Source organism: Liolophura sinensis, chromosome 6 (genome assembly GCF_032854445.1).
Source record: "Liolophura sinensis isolate JHLJ2023 chromosome 6, CUHK_Ljap_v2, whole genome shotgun sequence".
Taxonomy (NCBI): domain Eukaryota; kingdom Metazoa; phylum Mollusca; class Polyplacophora; order Chitonida; family Chitonidae; genus Liolophura; species Liolophura sinensis.
The window spans coordinates 82,409,378-82,421,797 of NC_088300.1; the positions used below are offsets into that span (position 1 = coordinate 82,409,378).

General features: G+C 41.5%; 1 protein-coding gene across 2 annotated transcripts in view; it reads right to left on the minus strand.

The window, feature by feature from the left end:
* The window catches only part of LOC135467710 (uncharacterized), a 28,328-nt gene extending 16,610 nt beyond the window's left edge, over positions 1-11,718 (minus strand). The window contains exons 1-5 of one of the 2 annotated variants that reach the window (XM_064745529.1): positions 11,284-11,718; positions 10,286-10,361; positions 5,220-5,410; positions 4,492-4,762; positions 1,703-1,894 (exon numbers count right to left, since the gene is read on the minus strand). In XM_064745529.1, the coding sequence (XP_064601599.1) occupies positions 1,703-1,894; positions 4,492-4,762; positions 5,220-5,410; positions 10,286-10,352 (721 nt within the window). In that variant the 5' untranslated portion in view covers positions 10,353-10,361; positions 11,284-11,718. Of the gene's footprint in view, positions 1-1,702; positions 1,895-4,491; positions 4,763-5,219; positions 5,411-10,285; positions 10,469-11,283 lie in introns of those variants that run through there. The other variant, XM_064745528.1, reaches the window with a different exon arrangement.
* Positions 11,719-12,420: the final 702 nt, after the last annotated feature.

Consider the following 12,420-nt stretch of genomic DNA (forward strand, 5'->3'; position numbering starts at 1 on the left):
ATGGGCAGAAAGAACAGGACAGACCATGTGATCTGCGACGGATTATTCTTATGCCATGGGCAGACAGAACGGGACAGACCATGTGATCTGGGACAGATTTTTTTTTTGCCATGGGCAGACAGGACAGGCCAGGGCATGTGATCTGGGACAGATTAGATGATGATTAGAGATGTTAAAGCAGAAATTGATTACATTTAGATTTTCCAATGTCTATATTTTCTTGGCACATATATTTTTAAAATAAGCAACAGTTTTGTTTAGTGACACCACGGAGGCCTAGATCAGCTTATACAATGTGTGCACTTAATAGTACTGATTTTGACGGGTGATATGTTTGGTGATCTGGCAACTGTCACATGAAATTTGTAGCACTCGTCACTCGAATTAGCCACTTTTATTAGCAAGCATTAGACAAATAACTCCACAATGTAAATGTAAAAGAAAACAAAGAGAGACATTTTTGTATATATATAGGAAATAAAAAAAATCCAAATTCTGACGGGCAATATGTAACAGTTTTAAATTATTTCAGTTATAAAAATCAAAAACTAAATGGTGGCCTCCGTTTCCGAGTGAATTCGCACGTCAGCGGGGTGCAATGACCCAGGAGCCCCTCATCAATGAGGTCGCTGAGAGTTCATACTGGCTTCTTCTCCGGCCGGACGTGGGAAAGTCACCAGCAACCTGCGCATGGCCGTGTTTTTCCCACGGGCTCTTCTGAGTTTGCTCCCACCATAATGCTGGCCGCTGTCGTATAAGTGAAAAGTGTAAAACACCGATCAAATAAAGAAATAAATCAGTCAAAAACTAAAATTCATATAAAGTTTCTGCATTTTCCAAACACTTCACCAATGAGACTACAAACAAATAGACAAATGTTTGAAAATATACGTACCAGTGTCAAATATCTGGTGTTTGAATCTTAGTGAATTCCTTGAAATCAGCACTCCTAATACTAATTTACACTGATGGCTCCACTGTGTCTTTCTTGGATAAGTTAAGTGAACTTCAAACACTTATTTTTCATATAGTATGCAATTTATATGGCAGGAAACAAGTTTAAAAATTAGATTACATGTATCTCCTGGCTTTTTCTTGCTGATGTACATTTCCTTACACGATGTAGTCAAGATAGATCACTTTTTAAATGCGGTGTTAGGGGGCGTCCGAATCTTACAGCCCATCACTGAAAATGCTGAAAGTGGCTGTTCATAACACATGGGGTATACAGAACATTTTCCATTCAGTTTTATACGGTTAACTGACCAGCTGGTCTAGCTTAGCTTTTTGGGTGGGATATTAGACTGGCACTGCCCACTACTGAAAACGTCTGACAGTGCTCATTCATGACACCGGTGGCTAAGTCAAACATTTTTGGTTTAGTTTCGCCTTGTTAACTGACGACCTGATCTAGCTGAATTATTTGATATCGCTTTCCTTTAACGTGTGTTAAAGCCCACCACAAAAAATGCCTGGCGGGGATCATAACACCTGGGATCATGCCAGACATTTTGTTTCACTGGGTTAACATGCGAGCTGATGTAGCTTAATTTTGGACCCCTTTCTCTGGGCCCTACTGACCACACCCACCAGAATATACATGGTAGATGTATGCAGGATTACTGGCATATACTTAGAAAGTGTTAAGCTTTCCACCTAGGTTCAGCCCTTCTGGCTCCCGGTCTAATAACACACTACCCACCTACACCATTGATGGTTAAGCAGCCTCGGTCCTGGTTAGAACAAACCACCTCGTTAATGACTCGTGGGAAATGATCGGTAGGCAGCGTAGTTGTAGCTGAACAAGTGCTGCACATGCGTAGGTAGGAGCCGTCAGGGGTAAGCGTTCCCCTTTCCTTACAATACTGTGTCTCTGTGACCGAGCCGTCAGCATCTACAAGTACAGAAGAGTATTCATCAGTCATATTGAATCTCCTTTCCCCATTTTTACTTCAGCTCGCACGTGTGATGTAAGGTAAAACTCTATGTACACTTCCGTATTTTCTGTTGAACAGGCAAAGTACTAGTATTAATTTTAGTACGTTCATTTGGTGACACTTATGGTTATAAAACTTGACTTTTGCAGCAAAAATGAAAGCGACTCAGACTATATCAACATGCCTCTCACAGAATGAGTATAGACTCTGTATGCTAGTGCTACATAACAAAAATGGTCCCGCATTCATTTAATGAAAGCATTAAAGAAAAGATAACACTAGATGTGTATGTGAGTCGATAAAATATCCCATCCAGTATTTAAAAAAAACGTACCATATAAAGTAAGCAAAAATAAAAAATAAAACCTAACCCTAACCACATAGAGACAATTGAAGGAACATTGTCTTTTCCGTGTCTCCAACAAGCAACATCCCAGGGCCCTACGAATCCCATGATTTACCAATAATAACTAATAATTTATTTATTTATTTATTTGATTGGTGTTTTACGCCGTACTCAATAATATTTCACTTACACGACGGCGGTCAGCATTATGGTGGATGGAAACCGGGCAGCCCGGAGGAAACTCACGACCTTCCGCAGGTTGCTGGCAGACATTCCCACTTACGGGCGGAGAGGAAGCCAGCATGAGCTGGACTTGAACTCACAGCGACCGCATTGGTGAGAGACTCTTGTGTCATTACGCTGCGCTAGCGCTCTAATCAACTGAGCCACGGAGGCCCCATAATTAATAATACATAATATACAGCCTAATACTGTAGACAGAAAATGTCGCAATATACAGATTAATACTGTATATGGAATGGTGCCTAATATACTGCCTAATATTATGTATAGAATACATCTTAATATGCAGCCTAGTATTGTGTATAGAATAGTCTTAATATACAGCCTAGTATTGTGTACAGAATACGTCTTAATAAGCAAACCTAGTATTGTGTACAGAATACGTCTTAATAAGCAAACCTAGTATTGTGTACAGAATACGTCTTAATAAGCAAACCTAGTATTGTGTACAGAATACGTCTTAATAAGCAAACCTAGTATTGTGTACAGAATACGTCTTAATATGCAGCCTAGTGTTGTGTATAGAATACGTTTTATTATACACCCCGTCGAATAAGTGAAATATTCTTGAGTACGGAGTAAAACACCAATAAAATAAGATCAATCTTGTTATACAGTTTAGTACTGTGTACAGAATACCTCTTAATATGCAGCCTAGCATTGTGTATCAAATACTTCTTAATATGCACGTCTTAATATACAGCCTATTATTGTGTTTAGAATACATCTTAATATACAGCCTATTATTGTGTATAGAATACGTCTTAATATACAGCCTATTATTGTGTATAGAATACGTCTTAATATACAGCCTATTATTGTGTATAGAATACGTCTTAATATACAACCTATTATTATATTACTACTCCTTGATATGCAAACTATTATTGTGTGTAGAATACAACCCGGTTTCCTTTAACCATAACGCTGACCGCCCCAGTGAGTTCGGCGTAAAACACTAAATCAAATAAACAAATGAAAATATAGAATACGTCTTAATATAAAGTATAATATTCTTCATCCCATAAATGTGATCCATAACATGGCATGAAGGAGGTGGGATAAATATCTACGAATAAGTATTGTATCCCATCTTTCATCAACAATTGTTGAGAGCTACTTAACTGACTCACGACAGTTCATTGATAAAAATGAATCAAAAACTACACACGCGTCCAACTACATTGTTTTACTACGAGATTTTGTCGTCTGCGTGGAGGGCAGACGCCCAAGATATGTTAACTGTATAGCCATAGATAGCTTGGAAATTCCTTTTTATCTCTAATTTTTACTTAAAAATGATGTTGCCATCAAGTTTTTGAATGTTCTTGTCTAGGATGCTTAGGTGAATTTCAGTCGTAATTTTCACACACGACATACACGCTATGCACTCGAGAGTCGTGCCTTCGTCACAGATTTCCCAATGACTACTCGAGGTCTGTCCTCGACAATCATGTTCGTAAACTGAAAACTATCTGCTGCTCACCTTAATTGTGTGGATGAAATGTAAAAAAAAAAAACAAAAAAAAACATTGGTCACGATAACTTTTTGTGAGTCAGAAATTGAGCCCTTTTCTGTAGCGAATATATTTCATGTTTCATACTGCGCAGAAATGCTGCTCTTTGGTCTGAGAACACACTTCTGCACCCGTTTCTGTACACAGACACACAAGACAAAAATGTCTCGATGATTCGAGGAATAGTTTTCTTTCGATGTTCCATTTATGGGATGAACAGATTCTACAAATGATGGTCCTCTAGTATCAAACTGATTGAAATCGAGTCCAACATTTCGTTTGTCTCTCGCCACAGACTCGAAACAAAAGAAATGTTTAACTTTCGTCTCGTTGATACTATAGTGTCACTCATTGGAGAGCCTATCTATATATGCACAATAATAGGCCATATGCTTTTAACCATAATACAAGAAAATATACCCGCCTATGTCCAGCTGTTGTGACTTACTAGTCTGTCGCTTTCTCCGCCCCAGCAGCAGCTGGGCCGAGTCTCCGGGCAGTAGTTTAGTGAGAAGTTTGGAGGATATAGTAAAGTTAAGCCGGAGTAAGGCGGACGTTAGGTTGTCGAGCTTCTGTACGAGGAGAGAGTCGGTGTTAGTACGAGGGTGGAGGTGTTGTAACTTCTGATTATGAAGATGTTCTAGGTCGTGTAGTAAACGCTTCATCGTTAACTCATTATCTTTGTCTGGCACGAAATGATGATAATCCAAGTGGACTTCCTGGAGGAGAAACAAATAGGCGCACTGCTGTTAATGTCTTGTCTTAAGTAGGACTGGAATATTGTTCTACTTGTGACACTTTTATTGTGCCAATAAGAATATGTATAGGAACATTTTAAACATTGTGCTATTTAAACATTTTCACATTTACCATAGGCAAGTCATGTACGGCCACATAAAATATAAACTTAAGTGAATTCAGAACGTTATTTCTCTATCAAGTTCCTGAGCGATTTGGGAACTTTAGAACTCGATATGGGAACTACATTCGTTCATTTCTGTCAGCACTCTGATTACCTCATTCAAATGAAATTTTTTTTCCAAATACCTCCTTAACTAAATGACAAAGTTTAGCTGTCAAGTAAATCGTTGTTCGACAATATTTGACAGAACCTCAGCACTTAGTTGTTATCAGTGATAAACATGGTTGACATGTGACATGAAAGTGTACCCGTGCCTTGTAAGCCTCCGTCAACTTTATCATGTTGGGGAACTGCCTCTTGGCCTGTTCCTCGCTCGGCGCCATGTAGTCGGGCACGTACGGAACGCCTTTCAGTCGCATTATTTCCATCATCTGATTGTTATCGAGCTCCACCTGTCGGCCGACAATGGAACTACGAGGGCACGGAGAACGAGTGGACCTAGAATCTAACAGAAGGAGACAGAAAACAACGGTGTAATCATTCACCGCAGTGCCCATGATTACGCAGCATGCTGGGACCAGTTTATAGGATACATGAAAATGTAGGCCTACAATAAAACAAAGAGTATTGTTTTACGAAAAATTAAGACAGATATAGAAAAAATAGAAAACAATTATTATTTCTAAGTGACCCCTCTATTTTATGCATATTATCGGACAATGAAACTTTCGGGAAAGTTGTTTTGACAGCTATCACAAAGAGCTGGCCACTGAATTCTAGGATTGATCGCAGGGGGCTTAGGACAGGTAAAGCCATTTTTACGCCACTTGGATAGGCCCTATATGTAAGAAGTTAAAACAAAACATTTCATGCATCTTTTAACATTTATGTACCGGTAGTTAACGGATCAGGCAGCCCCACTCAATAGTGTAAAATTCCGCCGTAATAAACGGTTACTTTCTAGTCCAGTGCTAAAATACAGGGCAATGGAACTGTAAATAAGAAATTTAGGTCTATTTTTGTTACTGTGCGTTGTTGTTCATGGGTTCGTAATATGAGTCTGTCCCTAGCTAGGCTACGATGTAGTGTCATGGCGCCCAAGCACAAGACAGGAGGGGTGTGGCTGTGGGAAAGAGCAAAGTAAACCTATACCTGACCTTAGTGCGGACATAAATTATAGATAGTCTCGATAGGGACCGTGTGAGCCACATTAGCGAGCTACTGTCGTCATAGCGACCTTATCATAATTTCGTTCTCAGGTCTCTTCTACACGCTGACAGTCCTGTCTGTATGCTAACACGCTGACAGCTCCTCTCTGTATGTTTACACGCTGACAGTTCCTCTTTGTATCCTTACATGCTGACAGATCCTCTATGTATGCTCATACGCTGACAGCTCCTCTCTTTATGCTTACACGCTGACAGTTCCTCTTTGTATCCTTACATGCTGGCAGATCCTCTATGTATGCTTACACGCTGACAGCTCCTCTGTGTATGCTTTACGTGCTGACAGTCCTATCTGTATGCTTACACTGTGACAGCCCCTCTCTGTATGCTTACACGCTGACAGCTCCTGTTTGTATCCTTACATGCTGGCAGATCCCCTATGCATGCTTACATGCTGACAGCTCCTCTGTGTATGCGTTACGTGCTGACAGTCCTGTCTGTATGCTTACACGCTGGCAGCCCCTCTCTGTATGCTTACACACTGACAGCCCTTCTCTGTATGCTTACACCCTGACAGCTCCTCTTTGTATCCTTACATGCTGACAGCTCCTTTGTGTATGCGTTACGTCCTGACAGTTCCTCCCCATATGCTTACACGCTGACATCGCCTCTCTGTATGCTTACACGCTGACAGCCTCTATGCTTACACGCTGACAGATCTTTCTGTATGCGTACAGGCTGAGGGATCTCTTTGTATACTTACACGTTGACAGTCGTCTCTGTATGCTGACAGTTCCTCTCTGTATGCTTAGATGCTGTCAGTTCCTTTCTATAAGCTTAGATGCTGACAGTTCCTCTCTGTATACCTAAATGCTGAAAGTTCCTCTGTGTATGCTTACACGCTGAAAGCTCCTCTCTGTATGCTTAGATGCTGTCAGTTCCTTTCTATAAGCTTAGATGCTGACAGTTCCTCTCTGTATACCTAAATGCTGACAGTTCCTCTCTGTATGCTTAGATGCTGTCAGTTCCTTTCTATAAGCTTAGATGCTGACAGTTCCTCTCTGTATACCTAAATGCTGAAAGTTCCTCTGTGTATGCTTACACGCTGAAAGCTCCTCTCTGTATGCTTAGACGCTAAAAGTTCCTCTCTGTATGCTTAGATGCTGACAATTCCTCTCTGTATACCTACACGCTGACAGCTCCTCTGTGCATGATTACAAGCTGACAGTTCCTCTGTGTATGCTTACACGCTGACAGCTGCTCTCTGTATGCCTACATGCTGACAGATCTTACTGTATGCTTACACGCTGACAGTTCCTCTCTGTAGACTTACTCACTAAAAGTTCCTCTCTGTATGCTACATGCTGAATCCGCCTCTCTGTATGTTTGCACGCTAACAGCTCATCTATGTATGCTTACACGCTGACTGTCCCTGTAAGCTTACATGCTGATGGCTCCCCTTAGTATTCTTACACTTTGGAAGCTCATCTATGTATGCTTACATCCTGACAGTTCGTCTCTGCTTACACGCTGACAGTTCATCTCTATATGCTTACACGCTAACACCTCCTGTCTGTACGCTGACAACTCATCTCCGTATACTTACGTGCTGACATATTCTCTCTGTATGCTTACACGCTGACATCTCCTCTCTGTATTCTTACACTCTGCCAGATCTTCTCTGTATGCTTAAACGCTGACAGTCTCTGACACTCTCTAACCCTCCTGTCTGTATGCTTACACTGTGACAGTAGTCTTTGTATGCTTACACGCTGACAGTTCTCTCTGTATACTAACACGCTAACAGTTTTTCTCTGTGTGCTTACACGCTGGCAGCTCCTCTGTGTATGCTTACACGCTAACAGTCTCTGTAGGCTTACATGTTGATCATCTCTGTATACTAACACGCTGACAGTTCCTCTCTGTATGCTTACACGCTGACAGTTCCTCTGTATGTTTACACGCTGACATCTCCTCTCCGTATACTTACACGCTGACAGTTTCTCTATGTATACTTACATGCTGACATATCCTCTCTGTATGCTTACACGCTGACAGTCTCACTATGCTTTTATGCTGACAGTTTCTCTCTGTATGCAGAAACGCTGACAGTCTCTGTATGCTTACATGTTGACTGGTCCTTTCTGTATGCTTACATGCTGACAGTTTCTCTCGATATGCTTACATGCTGACAGCTCCTGTGTGTTTGCTCACCGGCTGACAGTTTTTCTCTGTATGCTTACACGCTGAGTGTTCCTCTCTGGATGCCTACACGCTTACTGTTCCTCTATGTATGCTTACTTGTTAACAGTTCGTCTCTGTAGGCTTACACGCTGACGGTTCCTCTCTGTATCCTTACGTGCTGACAGCTCCTTTCTGTATGCTTACACGCTGACTGTTCCTCGCTGTATGCTTACATGTTGACAGCTTCTATCTGTATGCTAACACGCTAACGGTCCTTTCTGTTTGCTTACACGCCGATGGTTCCTCTCTGAATGCTTACACGCTGACCATTCCTCTCTGTCTGTTTACACGCTAACAATTGCTGTCTGTTTTCTTACACGCAGACAGCTCCTCTCTGTATGCTTACATGCTGACAGCTCCACTCTGTGTGCTTACATGCTGGCAGTCTTCTAGACATGCTTTCACGGTGACAGTCTCTTTATGCTTACATGATGAAAGCTCCTCTCTGTAAGCTTACACGCTGACAGTTCCTCTCTGTGTGCTTACACGCTGACAGTCTTCTCGGTATGCTTTCACGGTGACAGTCTCTTTATGCTTACATGCTGAAAGCTTCTCTCTATAAGCTTACACGCTGACAGTTCCTCTTTGTATGCTTACACGCTGACAGTCCCTCTCTATATTCTTACATGCTGACAGTTCCTCTCTGTATGCTTGCATGCTGACAGTTCCTCTCTGTATACGTACAACCTGACAGTTCATCTCTGTATACCTACACCCTGACAGTTCCTCTCTGTAAGCTTACACGCTGAAAGCTCCACTCTGTGTGCTTACACGCTGACAGTCTTCTCGATATGCTTTCGCGGTGACAGTCTCTTGATGCTTACACGCTGAGAGCTACGCTCTGTAAGCTTACACGCTGACAGTTCCTCTCTGTATGCTTATTGGGTAACCGTTTCCTGTCTTTTTGCGTACACCCTGACAGTTCCTTTCTGTATGCTTACACGCTGACATTTTCTGTATTCTAACACGCTGACAGTCCTCCCTGTGTGCTTACACGTGGAACAGCGTCACGTTTGCCAGCACCTTGTGGAAGGTCTTCGTGGTATACACGTGTGATAGTGAACGGACATTTTTGTACTCGTCAAGTCGTAATTGTGTTTATAAAAATGTATCAAGAAATTTAATATAAATTGGGCATATTTTATTTTGAAAAGCCTAGATGTGTTGTTATCTCAAATCATGAAACAATTCTACAAGGAATCATGCCAAACAATTCTGCAAGCAACCACAAAACGATATAAACAGTGAGAATTATAACTTATGAAATACCGCGAGATTAACTAATATAATAACAGAGTTCTGGGTGATTATACCAGAGGTTGCAGATAATGCCCATTTCTTGTGAACTGAGGAACTGAAGTAAAAAACTTTTAGTCAGTCAGATGTTTGGACGTGAAGCATTATTTACTCCCTGAAGAGAAGTTTTCCTATACATATGTAGTCTTAGCTTTACAACTGGCGTTAAATGCTCAACTGTCTTTGCTTCGCGGGTCACTGGGCTAGGAGAATTCCAGAAAAGTTAGAAGTTTTACCAGACCGAAGCAATCTGCCTTATTAATTTATTACCATGTGTCCTTTACAAAATGTCTGAATGGATTATGATTTGAACTAACTGTTTATTATACGCAAAATAAATTCGTGCCATTAATGGATTCATTCAAACAAACGGCACGAGATTTATCCTTGTGGACCTCTAGGCTACAATGAGTATGCCAGATGCACGTGACTTAATTTTGTTTTTAAATCCCTTACATAAGCAAACGAGTGAAAAACCCCTATCTCACCCTCCCCAAATAACAGAAATTGAAATAAATGGATACAAAATGATATTATACTTCATTTATTAGTAAGTTATTTATGCACTGCCTGTGTATCTTTACCCAAGAACAGATTTTTGCCATAACTGACTTACAGCTAACAAGCGAGTAACAGTGCCTGCGAACGGTATAAAAAGAGTGAGTGAGGCTTACCGTGGAAAACCTGTAGTAAGGCGGAGACGATAAGCACACCGCGGGCTAGGGCAAGCGACTGAAGCATCCTGCAAGCCTGAAAACATATCATATAATTATGTGGCGAATTTTAGCACCCATATCAAATCAGCTAAACAATATTATGGTGTGGTAAAAGAATAAAGGTAAAAAGGTAAAAGCATGTAGTATATCGCTTTGTTCTGTATACTTCACGCCGTTTTTGAAGATACATTAGATTAACCAGCTGTACCTAAGGCCATATCCTCCAAAAATCACACACACTGCATATCTCCACCCACTATATATCTCCATCCACGATATATCTCCATCCCCTCTATATCTACATCCACGATATATCTTCATCCACTATATATCTCCATCCCTATATATCTTCATCCACGATATATCTCCATCCCTATATATCTTCATCAACGATGTATCTCCACCCGCTACGCAATACCATGGATCACCACGGTTATCCTACAAATTCCCTGAAGTTGAATGCATTAAGCTGTCTTAATACTTATACTAACAGTTTAGAGATATGAAAAAAATACACATTTTATCACAATGCTTCCTTCGTGGCACGGTGGTTTCGAGCTCTCGCTGCAGAATGACCCGTGAGACTCTCACCAACGTGGTCGCAGTGAGTTCAAGTCCAGCTCTTGCTGGCTTCCTCTCAGGACGTACTTGGGGAGGTCTGCCGTGGGTTTTCCCGGGTTCTATCCGATATCCTGCTCCGACAGTGCTTTTCACCCGGGTTCTATCCGATATCCTGCTCCGACAGTGCTTGTCACCATTGTACAAGTGAAACAGGGGTACGACGTAAAACATCAATAAATAAGTAAATAAATAGCTTAATTTCGTGAGAAAACTTCTTTAATAGAATAATGTATTCTTTAATAAATGTAGTTAATCCTGGTTTTTTCTTGTTCTGTTTTTTATAACTTTTTGTGAAATGAAGTTAACTGATGAAATCTAGTTGTGTTAACCCTTACCGTGATGAATCTGTGGCAGTTCTATCAGATCACTGGAAGGTAGCTGGTGTTAAGTTTGGGGGACAGGCCATCGCGTGTCAGCTTATAACGGATGTAGAGTCATCGTCTGTCTCTGCACACTTCCGTATTTACGCAGCCTGGCCTCTGGCACACATCAGTCGGGGCGCTCTGTTTACAGACCCTATCGCACGAGCTCTCCCTCGCTCGCACCCAGCTACTGTTTCAGTTCAGTGTAATCACAGTTGAGGGGCGCTCCTGTCCCCTGTCTTCACCAGTGTATGAATAACGGTCGATTCGCTGATCAGCACGCGCTGCAGGAGAAGGAATATCCCTCAGTCCACCCCACCCCTCAGATACCGGGACACTGGACACAGGGCGGCGGCGTAGATTGGCTACCAAAGTGCACATTCATTAAAGCGCTTTTTTATTTCTACTGTTGTGATTTCAAGAAGTGTCCCTTTATGTTTGCGGACGCACCCGTGGTCTAACACTAATACAATGACAAAGACGGTGTAACTCGGGTGTACTGTCCCTTCAGCGATTGGCTAAACTCATGGAATACCTGTCTGTGGAGTTGGATGAACCGCACTCATTGGTTAACACCCAGCTCAGACTGGATATATATTTGACTCGTGCTGAGTCACGTTTTTTTTAAGAACCCAGGTGTTTAATCACTGATCGAATGAACACTCCCAGAACATCTACGTGGTTCTCAGGTTTTTCTGTTTGAGGGTAAATGTGATTAGCTGTCGTCAAGACTGAATTTGGGCGACAGACACCAGTGTCCCCCCACTCCCTGCTCGCATTATGTCGCCCACGCCCCGATGCATGGGGGGATCTGAACCACAGTCACACTTGTATTAATGTTTACCCTTGTCAGCCAAATGTTTCTCCAGTTAATTTATGCGTTCGCCAATACACCGGGGTTATTAAACTTTTTTACTACACGTTTATTTGTATCAACGGCACTTTATCATACTTTACATCTTACAGGGAACAAAAAGGACTTTCTCTTGGTTCTCCGCTTGAGGCCTTCTGACTTCACTGGTAATTAAAAAGTGTCTCTCTCTTGGACATCAGTTTGAAGCTTTCTAACTCACGGGGAGTGAAAAAGGGTCTGTCTCATGTTCATCAATT